This window comes from Charadrius vociferus, unplaced genomic scaffold, assembly GCF_000708025.1.
Source record: "Charadrius vociferus isolate BGI_N301 unplaced genomic scaffold, ASM70802v2 scaffold161, whole genome shotgun sequence".
Taxonomy (NCBI): domain Eukaryota; kingdom Metazoa; phylum Chordata; class Aves; order Charadriiformes; family Charadriidae; genus Charadrius; species Charadrius vociferus.
This window is the reverse complement of record NW_009646928.1, coordinates 2,826,382-2,841,258: the sequence shown is the minus strand read 5'-3', so window position 1 is coordinate 2,841,258 and position 14,877 is coordinate 2,826,382. Positions and strand designations below refer to the sequence as shown.

At 40.8% G+C, this 14,877-nt stretch overlaps 1 protein-coding gene across 1 annotated transcript in view; it reads left to right on the top strand.

The window, feature by feature from the left end:
* Window positions 1–14,877, top strand: part of METAP1D (methionyl aminopeptidase type 1D (mitochondrial)) — a 26,885-nt gene that overhangs the window by 10,276 nt on the left and 1,732 nt on the right. The window contains exons 4-7 of the mRNA XM_009894552.1: window positions 1,239–1,387; window positions 2,072–2,114; window positions 5,875–6,038; window positions 14,759–14,856. Coding sequence (XP_009892854.1) covers window positions 1,239–1,387; window positions 2,072–2,114; window positions 5,875–6,038; window positions 14,759–14,856 — 454 coding nt within the window. The remainder of the gene's footprint in view (window positions 1–1,238; window positions 1,388–2,071; window positions 2,115–5,874; window positions 6,039–14,758; window positions 14,857–14,877) is intronic.

The window sequence follows — 14,877 nt, the reverse complement described above, 5'->3', positions numbered from 1 at the left end:
GCGCCGGGGCTGTGGCTGCCGTCCCAGTGCAGAGGCTGCAACAGCTGCTGCAGAGCAGGGGGCTTGCACAGTAACCCCAAATCCTGATCTCGAGTGGGTTCATCACCCCTCATCTGCCCAACCACGTTTTCATGCTGAACAAGATGCAAGCTGAGCAAATAGACCTGGTTTTATCCTCAGCACAGGACACAAGTGCACTCCGCTGTATTCACCGTGCGTGATGACTGAATATTTCAATATATGGATAAGCATGCCTCCTGCGCCACAGCCTACCTATATTCCACGTGTTACTAAGAAGTCCTCCAAAATCACAGCCACTGCAGTGTATGTATACGAAGTATGATTTTCAAAGGCTCAAAACTCATTCAAATCAAAATCAATTTTCAGAGGTACCCTCAAAGGCACTTCTTCTCAATGAGGGAGGTTTCCCTACCAAATTTTGAATTTCAGCTCTAACCATTCCAGAGACAGAGTCGATCCAAAAGAAAAGCAAGCAGAATGTTATTTTAACCATGTGCGTTTTCCACTCCATAGGTACTCAGAAAATGGCTGAATGATTTATGAGAGGGTTTCTTTAATATGTAAAATCATGAGAAAAGGATGAATCTAAAAAACGTCAAGCATAAAAATGAAGATCTCTAAAAATGATAGATAAGCGCTTGTAGATTCACTGTGATCATCCAGGCTATGGCAACTTTAAGTAAAATATCCTCAAGATATGAAGCCAAATATTTAAATGTTTTAGAAAACTAAATACTTGGAAAACAGTTTCATAAAATGCACAAGTACATTATGAGAAGTGTACTGAGCGGTTACAAGAATTAAGATCCTTTCTTTTAAAGACAAAAAGAGACAGTAATGTTGTGTTTTAAAGGATTGAAAGCATTGAAACCAGACATTTTTATAGCAGCTACTGAAACAAGATGCCATGGAAAATCGGTGTCTTTGAGAAAGAAAATGTGGAAAAAAGAACGGAAAGGAAGTAGACAGTATTTTAGGTTTTCTAGGAACCTTTGAGTGCTCATTCCTACTGCACGCTTTAGTTAAAACCTTTTTCTCTTTTAAAAAAAAAAGGTCCAATATATCAACAAAGTATATCAGACAGTTTAGTGTTTTGTATCAAAGCAGCGTATTTGAAACATCCGAGATTTCATTGAAACGCTTGGCTGCAATCACATTCAGTAAATATGAGAAACTATCTTTGCTTTTTTAACAGGATGTTATGTTTGATATTTTAGGTTGGCATGACAACTGAAGAAATAGATTCCATTGTTCATCATGAAATAATCAGACAGAATGCCTATCCGTCACCTCTGGGCTATGGAGGTTTTCCAAAATCTGTTTGTACTTCTGTAAACAACGTGGTATGTCATGGTATTCCTGACAGGTATTTCCCCAATAATATACATTTTACCACCAGGAATGAAAATGTTAAACTGAAATTAATAAATTGTGTTTAATATTGAACATACTTCAGCTTAGCTAAATGTCATATGTAATCGTATTGCAGATGCATATCACGTTACCGCACGATGCTGATAGATGTTATAGAAATGTATGTGAAATAGAAAAAAAAAATATTATCCTGTTTGTTCAGACACTTTAGAAAAAATAGTATAATGCCTTTAGAGTTTAGCATGTGGAGAAAAAAAAAAACAGTACAGTCTGGGTTTTTTTTTTCCCCTCCAGCAGAATAAGTATAGGGTAAGGAATAATATATTTGAATTTATGTTTTGGGGGTTTTTTTATTTGCAATACATTCAGCTACTCACAAAGTAAAATATGAACCCTAGTGAGAGAGAAAGAATAAATATAATGGTAGATTTTTCAGGTGTTGATATGTTTTTGTGGTAGTTGTTTCTCATTATTTTATATTCAGCTACACTTGTTCTCTAAGTAGTGAGAGCTGAACATTAAAAATGGTTATTCTGTTTGCTTCTGCCTTCCTCCATCACAAAATACCTACCCCCTGATTTTTTATGTATGTGTCATTAGGTGTTTATTCTTATATTCCCTTTTGTTGGGAACTGTCTGTCACCATTATTTTTTTTTTTTTCTGTTTATGTTTCAGTCGACCTCTTCAGGATGGAGATATTATCAACATTGATGTCACGGTGAGTAATTCATATAAAAAAATAGTCTTTGATCAACTTTAAAATCACTAGTAGCAACAGGAAGAATAGTGGATTGGAGATGGGGGATGCACAGATGGATGTGCTGTTTACTTCTGAGCCAAGGCACAAGCAGCTGGTTTCCTTTTTTGTTTTTAACTGTGTGTTTATTCCAGCTAGACCCAGGCCTGACTTGAATTTAGGACTGGAATCAGATGCACTGAGATCAATGTTGGCCTAAGTGAAATGTCAACCCAATCCTGCTATGTGTCATGTTTTTGAGAAGGTGTAATTGTTATTGATCCACTGTGTAGTTAATGCAGAGCACCACAGTACTGGGCAGCAGCTGAAGATAGATATGTATGAGATGAGCTAACACGAAGAAAGCCAGCATTTTTCCTTCACTCTGCCAAGATTGATCTTCCTCTTCCTGCTGATTTTGAGTGGGGCCTGTCATTATCTTACTCTGTCATTAGAGGCTACATTGGCCTGTGTATGTCAGTCTATTTGGACAGCAACTCTTTTGCTAGCAGTGTTCCCTACATTTATTAAAATCCCCGAAGGTAGTGTTGTGTTCCATTTCTGGTATAAAAGCCCTGAACCTTTTGCGCAGAAACAGAAATAGTGTGATATAACCGTGACTTAATATTTCCAGAGAATGGTCAATTATAGCTATTTAAATAAACACTGGCTGGATTTTCTTAGGAGCGAGAAAGTACGGAAACTGGAAAACTAATTCTCTTTTCATTTATGAAAAGAAAAAAAAAAGTCTCTTGCAGAAGCTTTTTTTCTCTTTACTGTGCATGTTTTTATTTTCCCAAAGTGCCGTTTATTTCTAATATGAACACAGACGTCTTTTGAATCCCACCGTTATTTTGCAATAATATGTCACACACAAGGGAGTAACATCTCATAAAAACAAGCTTTTTAATCATTAAAGAAACTCTTGGTAACTTGATACTATTTTCCATGGGCCCAAATTTCATACTGGCAAAAGCGAAGAAATCTCCAGCAGACCTACCTCTGAGCATGAGATTCGAGCTTTCTGAAATATTTTTTCTATTAAAATTAGGGTCGGTGACCTTTTTCCCATGGCATACTCATGTGAGATCCAGAACTGGGTTTGGTTTGGTTTGTTTTTCTAATCTTCCTAAATTCTTCCGCATCTCCATACTTTCTAATTGTAGAATTTTGACTATCAATCAGGTTTGCCCAGTGCAATCTATAATTTTTAAAGTGTATTTTTGGCCTACATTTTTACTTTGGTGTAGCTTTGCTCATTTTATTAGACTAAATCAGTTTGCAACAGCATAGGATTTAACATCCAATTTCTTTGTATCTCATTAAGGTTCTTTTTTTTTTATCTGTCGGGATAATAATGATGCCTTAGATTAAAAAAAAAAAGTGTAGATTCATATCACAGATACTTTCCATGATAAACTAAACAAAACATTTTTATATTGATGTGGTGTGCACATCTTGTCCACTCTGCTTTACAAATAATGTCTGACTAAATGTTACTGGTCTTTTGGAAGATATATTTTTATTTGTTTTCTGTTTACCCTCATAAAATAAAATAAAATAAAATAAATCTTGACGTTTCTGTGAATGTGAAGATTCATGCAAGGATGGGAATTGCTGATTATCTTTGTAAGATTTTTTATCATTTAAAACTGAACTGTGCTGTGTTTGATAATTGCTCAGTTCCAAAATAGCTAAGAAAAAAAATGCTACTTTTCACTGCTGCTAATTGATCTTTTAGCTTATTTTTAATGAGCAAAACCATGATGTTTCACAGGTGGACAGAATAAAAATCAAAGTAAATACTGCACAACAAATTGTTTATAATTGTGTACAGGTTCTATAAAATGATTAAATAATATTCTGGTTATTAAGTGTAAACACTTTATGCTATGTACAAATTATTTGAAGAAAAAAATCAATTTTTGTACAATTAAGATGGTAGAATTTCATAGATGAAATACAAATTCTATTGGCTTGAATCATGTAGCCTTTAAAATGTATTTTAGCGTAGAAACAATAGCATTATCCATCACTGAATCCTCAGCATAGTGCGATTTTCAGCCAGCCATTACCAGGTTAATGTTTCTTACAACTTGGTTCTTTCATTGACTTTTAAGGAATTAGTGTGTTACAGTTGCTGTAGTTGTAGCTTATTAACGTCAAAAATATGTAATTGCAGTTGATGGGCTGCAGTAAATATTATTATTATTTTTAAGCTCTCTTATGTTTTAAATCTGTATTTGTTTTTCCAGGATGATGTTTAATGCTGGGGTTTTGTGTGTTGTACTTGCTAGAGCTAAAAATGAACTAGTTCAGTTTAAATATGAACTAGCTAGATTAAAACCTGCGCAATGGGCATTAAATTTAAAAAAAGAAAAAAAAAAGATTTAGTGGCAGTCTGGACTGGCAGAGGAGGGTGTAGCGCAGGGGATCGCAGCCGCTCTCTGCCGGTGCAGTTGCAACACGGTTGGGCCCTTGCTGGCACGCACCTTTCTTTAAAACGCCCCTCGCTCTTAACTGTCTGCATTTTCTTCACATCTTGGCCTGAACACAAACCTGGCCTTGGGATAAACTGTCTGTAGCCAATATTTTTTTGTTGTTGTTGTTTGGAATCGACCAAAAATAATGTGTGTCTGTCTGTCACAAATAGCTCGCCAGCAGCAAAAGTTCAGTACTTCGAGCTTCATGAGTTATTAGTTGTGGAAGGATAGTTGCCCACTGTTTGAGGGAGAAAAAATGTTTTAGAAGATCAAAACTGTGCGCCATTATAATTTCTCTTTCTGTAGGGAGATTTGGCTTGATCTTACAATTATGTGCCTGCCTGCCATACTGCAGAGCTGCAAACCTCATTTTAATGGTGCGTTGCCGAGCTCCACAGTGCATAGACAGGCTTTCCTGTGCCTGGCAGAGAATTTCTGGGAGAACGGAGGTTTAAAACCTATGAAATGTCAAAAAAAAACCCCAACCAATACACAATTAATTCGACAAGGTGCTACGTTTTCAGCACATGAACCTTTGTGGTGCCAGAACAGTGCATTTATTCTCTTTCAGAATTCATCTCTGGAAATCGGAAGTAAAATCCAATGTTAATGCCACTTTGTAGTTTAAAAATGAGGTTGAAGAAAATGTGCAAGGGCTGGCAGTAGATTTGGCCCACACGTTCCGTGGGACTCCCTCTGGATGTTGGCTACAGGGTACACCTCTCACCCAGCATCACCTCAAAACCCCATCGGGGGGGATGCTGGCTGCACAGGGACGGGTCTCCCAGCGCCCATGGCCAGCACTGGGGCTCGATGCCCTTACCCCTGCAGGGTGCAAGGATGTCCCTGGCCCCAGGGGTGGGCAGCTGGGGCAGGTGGGCACCCGAGGGCCTCCAAGGTCACCTTCAGCCCATGCATGGCCCCCACCTGTCTTCTCACATACAGCCCAGTTAGGCTCATGTCTTGTGGTTGAACGATGTCGTTGTCTGGTGCACTGCTGGGCAGAGATGCACAGCTTCTGCATTTCTTGGATTTTTAATTGTCAACTCTCGCGTACCTTGCAGGCTTTCACGCCTTTTTTTTTTTTTTTTCTCTGCAATGTTTTGCTTTTCTGGTCTCGTTCTCGCAAACAGAGCTTACCCGTGGTCTATCTATTGCAATATAGAGCTCAATCTTAGAAAGAATGGATTTAATTAAGGAGACGATCTGTTTCTGGATGCAAAACGAGAAAATGTCTTTACATTTCTGCATATGTTTAGGTGTATTACAATGGCTACCATGGTGACACTTCTGAAACCTTTTTGGTGGGCAATGTGGATAAATCTGGTCAAAAGTTAGTGGAGGTTGCCAGGAAATGTAGAGATGAAGCAATTGCAGCTTGCAGACCAGGGGCTCCCTTCTCTGTAATTGGAAACACAATCAGGTAAGCCTTATATTGACAAGTAAAGGGAGGGCTGGCAAGTGGGACAAAGGTTATTGGTGGTTTGGTATAAAGCTGATGACATGTTTTATGATTCAGAACCATCATTTCAGTCTGATATCAGTATGTGAACTGCCAAGCTATAATGTTGTTCCTTGGGTAAGAGAGATTTTTATTTTTTTAAAGTGAATTACACTAGGGTCAGCAAAGATAACTGTAGAAAGAATCAAAGATATTCATAAGGTAGATTTAAATTACCAGATGTAATTTGCGTTGGGTTTTTGTTTATTTTTTATTTGTGTGTAAAACTACACCACATCTGTCTAACAATGTAAGGTTAGAAACCATTGTTTTCATTGTATAGCAATAACGAACGTTACAAAGGAATTAGTCAACATAAATAAGTCTCTTTGTTTAAAAAGTACAAAAATATTTAACTCGAGAGCTTCTGATCTTACAAAGAGCAGTGCATGCTAACGTCACAGGGAAAAAAGAGCTCACATTCAGAGATTTTTCCCTATTTTGCATCCCTTCTAGCCTTCACATAACCGCAGTCATGACTCCTCTTCTGCTAGTGGTTTTGAATAAAAATACAGCTTAGTTTTTTGAAGGTACCTATGGATTATTTTAAAATGTTTGCCAAAAAAAAATAGAAATATATCGTATACATTTCATTAAGCAATACTTCACTGGACTATTAATGGTCCCAACATGCTATTGAATACATTCTGATTACTTAAAAGCTGCAAGGCTTAGTCACCTTGAAAGGATGCTGCTTTTTTTTCTTTGTAAATCTTCAAATACTTTAAGGAAAAAAGAGAACGGCAAAATATCAGTTAGATGTATTTATAGCTTTAAAAATATTGTAACAGAGTCTGAATCAAACTTTAGTAAAACCTCTTTGGGTTATATCTGAGAAGCTTTTATTGAAGACTTTGTATAAAATTGTGTTTTTGACAGTTTTAAATTATAGGCTAACTAGCCTGGAGAAAAAGGATAGTGTCTTTCTGTTCTTTCATAGGAAATGTTGAATCAGACCCCTACTGGGAAAAGAAATTTAATGCATATCTCACTATCTTACTGTCCATGAATATAATAGAAGTGAATTCAAAATGTAGTTTTATTTTTGCAAATGGGATGAGTCGATAGATGCACCTCATATTTTTGAACACCTAGGGTTCAACAAATTTACTGGTGGTGCTCTTGCATTTTAACAAAATTTATTCTTGAGTAGAAGGGGGCACAGAACACTGGATTCTTATTCAAGCATTCTATCGAGCTCTGCATTCATGGCTGTGTCTAAAGGGCATGTCAGCCTTTGATTCTCTCTGAGAGGTAATTATCCTTTTCCTGTCACGGAACAACAAATGATAGCTAACTACAGAGGCACATTTGCAGTAGTCACATTCATCAACTGCAGAAAAAAAATTCAATTTAATTGTGCAACACAGCTGCACATAGGCTTTTTGAGCATTTCTGTTGTTCTCCCTGTCTTGCTATTCCTCCCTCCAGATCTATTTTTTAAACTTTTTTTCTGGTTATTTTTTTCCCCCTTTTTGTCTCTTCTTCCATTTTTACTCTCTGTACTTTCTTGTTAAAGTAATTTTCCTTTGTGGCTCTCATTCTTTTTTCCCCATTGAAGGCTATGAATGTAGAAAATTATCACAATTACTCATATAATTGAGCCTCTTTGTAGCAAGTGCAACTCCAGTAGCCTTTCTCCATCATGAAAATGGTTTCATTATAGGGTTTTTCATATTCTCTGACACCATCTACACAGAGGAACAGGCGTGCAGATGAGATGTACTAGGAACAGGGTAGATCAGTAAGGTCACAGTAGGAATAATTAGCTCTGCTATGGAAAGAGCATCTAGGCCTTTTACTGCTACATAAATGTACTGTCCGTGGCTTTTAGTCACAAAAAAACTTACTAACAAATGGAGCTCCCGCCTACTACTTTGAAAAAAAGATTTGTATCAACACTACAATTTTCCATCATTAAGACTAATAACACAGAGCCTAGTATACATCAAGGGGAATAAAAAGAAAAATCTCACATTCAAGTGGCGGCTGGGTGCTGACCTTTGTTCCCTTTTTTTGTGTTCAACTTAACTCTTTACAAAAAAGAGCCACACGCCACACCAACATGCAGGTGAACTCCAGCTAGTGCTAGCAAAGCATGGCATTCAATTGGAAAATCTGATAAATCTCCATGCAGGATAATGCATTTCATTACAGATTCACTACATTAATTCTAGCTGTATTAAAAAAAAAAAAAAAAGAAAGAAAAAAAAGAAAAAGAACAGAATCGAATGTGACATTGGATTTTTGCTGTGTTGGTATGGAGGTCAGTTTACTTGCAAAGTGTAAATATATAGTCAGCGCCCCCTTTGAAAAGCAGATTAATCAGAGCGAGTAGCTGTTCAAAACTACATATGAAATAGCAGGTCATTAACTTTATTTCTCCAGATTTTATCATGTAGACGATTTAAATGTGCTGATTTGTTTAGAACTACTTTAACACTGCCTCTGCTGAAAGATCGCCTTGGTTTGGTGAAGCTGTGTGTTACTGGTTATCTGTCGTTTGACATTTGCATGCAGACAGACATACGTACATAATACATACATCAAAATCTTAAGTTTCAGGAGAGTTCGATCTCATAAATACCTGACAACAAGCACCTACAAGCTGAAAACATTTAGGCCCATCAGAATGGAAATGTGTCTAGGGTTCTGTCATCAATATTTTCTATAGAAGTGCTCAAGTGATGTGCAGAACATATCTTGAGCACAAATAATCAGAATATTCCCTTTCTGCAGTATGGGAATAATTATGTCGCAGAGGTAAGTTTGCATTCAGTATTCTAGCGTAGTCTTTGTTATGGAAGCTCAATAGCAGACACTGAGTATTTCTTGGATAGCAGTTCCTTCTCCCATCAGCTACAAGTTGCAAATAAAAGATTGCATGGATTCTTGAGTTACTGTGCTTAGAAAAATTTGAATCTTTGCTAATCTGTTCTTATTGAAGGTGGTGGCAAAACTGTCAGTCAGCTCCAGTGGAAACAGAATTGGGCCCTATGTTCCATTTTCTTCTACCATTTCTGACATCTCCCTTTCAGATAGAAACAAATCTAGTTTGAAATCTACTTTTTAGACAGTGAGTTTAGGTACATGGAAGTGTTGTGAGTGTAGAGAGCTAAAAAGCATAAACGTGATATTGTTAAATAAACCAATTTCCAACTCCTAGGAAAAAATAGTAGTGATGAAAGTATTAATAAATGGTTTAAAATGTTTAACTCATAAGTATATGTTTTGATATTAATTTAGAACAATATAAAGCAGATTTAAAAAAAAAAATCTGTTTCTATCAGATTATGCACATTTAAACAATAAGTGGCTCAGGCAAAATAAGTCATTTTAATGTCATCTGTGATAGATTTTCCTTGACAGCTACTGTAAATTACAATTACACTGCTTCTCTCTGCACTTGAAAGTAAGCATTGCAATAAATTATCTTTTATTTCAATCCATCATGTCTGCTTTCAGAAACAGAGAACCTCAAATAAAAGTTCAGCACTATTGTAAGAAAAATACAGTAATTTGTGTTCCAGTTTGAAACTAAAATGTACCTTTCTTTCAAAAAACAATCGTTGGCTTTCAAAAATATTACTAATTATACCTCAACATTTATTGTCATTATAGGGAATCCCTGAACTTGTGCATTCCCTCAGTCTAGGATTACTATTTCAGAGAAAAATACTGTAATGTTTTCCCAGTAGAATTTTGTAATTTCTTAAATTCGGTAATATGGTGCTATTCAAAATTAATATTTTTTATCACAGGCAAATCTAGTTTAGGCTGATGCTGTTTTCCAAATTTTTTTTTTTTTAAGCAAATGTGCCGTTCAGTGGTCACTTTGCTAACAATGTATCTAAGAAAAACGTGATTACTTCTAATTAAAAAAAAAAAGAAAGATGTGTTTGTATGGATCCCTAAGTAAGAAAACAATTAACATAGGTCTGTTGTTGCTTTCAGTGTTTCCCAAGCATGTTCACTGCCCTGAAGTATAAGACAGGTTTGTTTAGCAACTTCAGCTATTTATGTCAGGCAGCTCTGCAAGACCACTGTTGATAAAGTTTCAGCCCTGGGGAGAGAAGCTGGCGCTGCAGGGGAAGCGTCCCTAGCTGGAATCAGTTCACCAGGGTGTTCAGCCTGGGTAGCGAAGCAGTCTGTGCCATCTTGTCTGATCAGCCAAATTCTTTCCTTGTGTCACCAAGAGCCCAGAGAGGTAGTTGCTGTCAATGCTGAAGTTGGGATTTGTTTCACTTTGCTTCTTTGGCGATGGCTTAGGATACTGGACCAGACCTGCCTTGAGGAAAAAGTGACAAAATTTGGTAAAATGAAAATAAAATGCAGGTTTTGGGATGTCATCCCCCTACCTCCCCCCCCAAAAAAAAAAGGAGTTCCAGTCCTAAGACTGAATGCATGTTTTTTTCTCTGGAGCTAGGACGCCTGTTGTCCCGTAGAGGCTCCTAGAGGCTCTCTGCATTTCAGCTTCTTAGAGGGAAGGATTGATCCCATTCACTCAGTAACTCCCTTGGATGCTCCCGGGTATCAGGGAGAGATTTGTAGAGAGTCGATCCTGCCTGTTGCTGCTTTGTGGCAATTTCCCTGTCGGGCTGCTGGCAGGACAGCAATTCATGTCTCCACACTTATCCTTCCTTTTGGAGAATTAGCTGTTGTCTGGCAACATGGGAAGAGGATGCTCAGGAGGGAACTGCCACACAACTGTCCTGTCTCCGTCCACTCTCAGAAGCATGATGCCACCATACCAGAGGTTCTGCCTATGGGTTTAGGTGGACAGCCTGGCCCTCAGTGATGTTCCTTTACCAGCTGGGCCGCTGCCGGTCCGTCCTGACGCCAGATGCTTTGGCATCAGCAAAAGAGGAGCAGCACTGCAGGTACTCATGACTCCACAGCCACTGGGCTGGAACACCCGGCAGCAAAACATGGAATCAAGTACTGGGCTCATTAAATTATTATGCTTTTAATCCTGCCCAATTCACCTCTGCCCAAGCATGCAACAACACGGCTCGAAGAATAAACTGTGCGATGATAAATGTTGTCAAGGGGTATTTTTAACAATTATTATTTTGAAGAACCTTTTTTTTTTTTTTTTTTTGTCCTTCATGCTGTTGGCGCGGCATGGCTCTACTGCCCCAGCCTTTGCTCTGGAAGCAATTTGGTTGGGGCACACCCCATGGCCGAGGGCAACTGTCAGACTGGCACATCCACCCGGTGCTGCAGCTCGCCTTTCCCACGGCAGGTGCCAGGCAGCCCGGCTCAGCCGTGCTGACCTGCCTCAGCCTCCCACCTTCACCGCTTTGCCACTTGCAATCAGGACTTCTCCAGCTGCCTGATCTTACGCTGCCTGTCTGCAAGGAGCAGCACGTGGAGCTGGGGCTGCAGTCTTGTAAGGTCGCCTTCCAGGGAAGGCTGGAAAGAAGGGCCACCGCTGACAGATCCCGAGCTGGGCAATGAGGCAGCGAGACCAAAATGGTGAACTGTTGTCAGCAGCAAATGGCAAACTTAGGCAAAAATGCTCCACTCCATGACATCCCAATTTTTTAACCAAATTCCACAGCCTGGGAATCCTGGAGGCAGGAGAGGCTGACTGAGATCAACAGTTCACTCTTCTCAGAGCTGTTTCAGAGTCCTCCCTGACAGCATTTACAGCCAATGTGTACATGTACATTTAAAGGATCACCTTTGCAAGTTGTAGCTGGGGTTAGTAGTTTTGGGGTTTATGAAAGCTGGGTGTTTTGCTATAACTCCACAAGGATGTAAAAGCTCACCAGGATTTTTTAAATATTCCAAAGTAAAGCTAGTAGTTGGGCAGTGAAATTCCCTATAAGGTACTTCTGAAGCGCATGCAAATACTAAAACCAGATTGAACATGGCTGAGTTTCATACCTGCAGCTTATTTTCTCCACGGGTTTTCTCTGTGTCACTTCAGGTTCATTGGCCATGTTACAATTTATGTAAAGAATACCCAAGCTCTGTATGTAGACATTATTAAGTGGTTAGGAGGGGGGGCATAGGCGTCTGTCAGTGCAGATGTCAAAGCCCTGTGAGCTCCAAGATTCCTTATTTTGATCACAGACAGTAACCACTGAAGTACTGATGCCAACAGAGTTGTTTTCAAGCTGTTTGGCAAGAAAGTGGCAGAACTCACTATTGAAAAGCACGAGAACCACTTCTTTCACCGCGTGAGGACGGGATACTGTCTTAACACTGCCTTCTGTGTGCCCCGGCGCTCGTGCGCCCAGTGCCCAGCACGCAGCTCTGCTGCTGCCGCTGCTGCCACCCTCCTTCAGCACCAGCTGAGTGCTGGGGCGAGAGCTTCCCCTGCCCGCAGGAGGGTATGTAGCCGTGGTGCTCAGAAGAATGGCTGCACAGCAAAAAACATTTCTGTCTTGCTACAGGAGATGGATTGGGGGATTGGGGGGGGCGGGGGCAGGGGGAATCCTGTAATAATTACAAAACATCTCAAAAAACGACGATGCTCTTTCAGTGGTCCTGGATGCCATGTAAGGACATCAGCAAAGCTAAATAGTCAGTGGGATTGTTCATGCTTTTCCAAAAAGACTTGCAGAAGAAGGTGTAAGGAAGGCTTGTCCCATGTTGCATGGCTTCTCCCATCTCTCTTCAGAGAATTGCTTCACCTGGATGGGAATCATTATCTGCATTGCTCTGGGCTTGGTCACCAGGGATCTTCCATTTCATTTTGTGTATGTTTCTGAACAATCTGACTTTCTAACTCCTCGTCTTTCCCCATGCTTCTTCCTTGGCCTTCAGCATCGTCATAGCCTGCTGGCCAAGTCTCTGACTCAGACGTGGGTGACGAGCTAGAAAGGCAGTGGAGGAAGTCTTTTCCACCTCTAGTAGGACTTTTCACTGCATAAACCTTTGTGATTTTTTTCCTCATAAATGGTATATGAGGTAAAAGCCTGGCCTTTGAATACAACCAAATGCAGTCCACCTTCTAGCCTTGTCAGTAACCCTCTTGGCCAGTACTAAGGAGTTTGGGGACAGCTAAACTTGAAATTTATGTTCTCCAAAGTTAATGAAATAAATGTTATTCATCTTTGTATCAAGGTGATGGGTAGGTAAAAGCTAATATACAAATCCTGTCAAAATGTGCTCTTAAGGTCTGAACACTGCATTATTAACCATTGACCCAGTTCTCCTCTCTCATTGCTGTTTCGCCTTGGTGGAGCACCATGTCCCTCAATTGCAGTGGCGTTAAATTCTGGGACAGTGACCCACGGGCACTGGAGCCAGCACTGCAGGGTCTGTGGAGCCTGGTGTGCAAAGGGATTACTGCATACAACAAGCTGAGGCCACTTTGCACCTGAATACGGGCCTCCCATGGGGTTTAACATGCTTTAATTTCTGTGAGAGCTTACACATTTATTTGAGTTTCTTAACTTTCCCACTTTTCTGCCTGCAGTCAAACTCTGAGAAAGCATTTGTTAGGGTGTAAATATAGGAAAACCTGAAGTTCTTAAGTTCTTAAGTGCCTACCTTGTTTTAAAACAAACAAATGAAGCTTTTAATGTTGTAGGCAAACTGTTTTCAGGTAAGTACCTTGCTGTCTTCCTCCTGTTTGCTTTTAGAAATAGTGTGGGGATGATAGGCAGGGGCAGCTTCCTTGTCACTTCAAATCCACCTCCAGGTCCCCCCAACTCTTCACACATTTCTGTTTTGGATGTCGCTGCCCCTCTTGGCTGAGCTGCCTCAAGTCACCCCCTCCACCACTGCCTCCACCACCACTTCAGTAAGGGCAGAGCCTGAGAGTGAAGCCTGCAGACATGGCCCAGCAGCCAGAGGACACCTCGCATACCTCCAGGTCCTCTAGTTTTTCGGGATCAGGATAGGGCTTTGCTTTCCTGACATAGGTGGGGATCGGTACTCGGACACTTTCCTGCAGGCAGGTCTTAGAGACGCTCCTCTCTGAGGCAGGCCATGAAGGACAGATCTCCCAGGCAGAACTGAAATGCCGTAACTGTTATGATTTGATTTTGCTATGGTGGTGATTGGTTCATTAGAAATACGTTGTTAATTAGCATGAACAGATTTGCTGGAGTTGCAAAACATTTTGGTACTGAATGTTTGCGGTATTCCCAAAGGGAAGCGTTAGGGCTCTGAACTCTTCCTGCATGCAGCAGGACCCTCTTCTCCTGCAGAAAACCCGGTGCAGGCAGCGGGTACACGGCCCAGCACGGGCTCTGCACTTAGTGGGGACTTGGCAGGGGCTGCGGTTTGGTAATGTGCTGGGGCCTCGGCTGCATGACTTGGCTGCCATTTAGCTATCTCATGCTAAAATGAGTTTCCAGTGTGCTTGTGGAAAAGGTTACCCTCCATCAGACAGGGAGACAACACACTGCTGTCCTTCTTAGACAGCAAGTCTGGCGCAGGAGCTACCAGCCTCCACTGGCAGGCGTGTTAACTCTGAAACCTAATAATGGCTCACCCGTGCTAGCTCCAATGGCTGCTGTCTTTCAGAGGAAGCGCAAAGTGGTGACCCAGCACTGGGGTGGGAGAGAGATCTTGCGGGAGCCAGGTGATGCCGCTGCCAATGCGGTGGCAGGGGCCGGGGCTGGCTAGCAGAGGTGGTGGTCGGGGTGTGCCCCCTCACGGTGTCCTCTTTGCCCCCGCAGCTCCGTGGCGCGGCAGGGCGGCTTCCAGGTCTGCCCCTCCTTCATCGGCCACGGCATCGGGTCGTACTTCCACGGGCACCCCGAGGTGTGGCACCACGGTAAGCTGCCCCCCGCCCCCC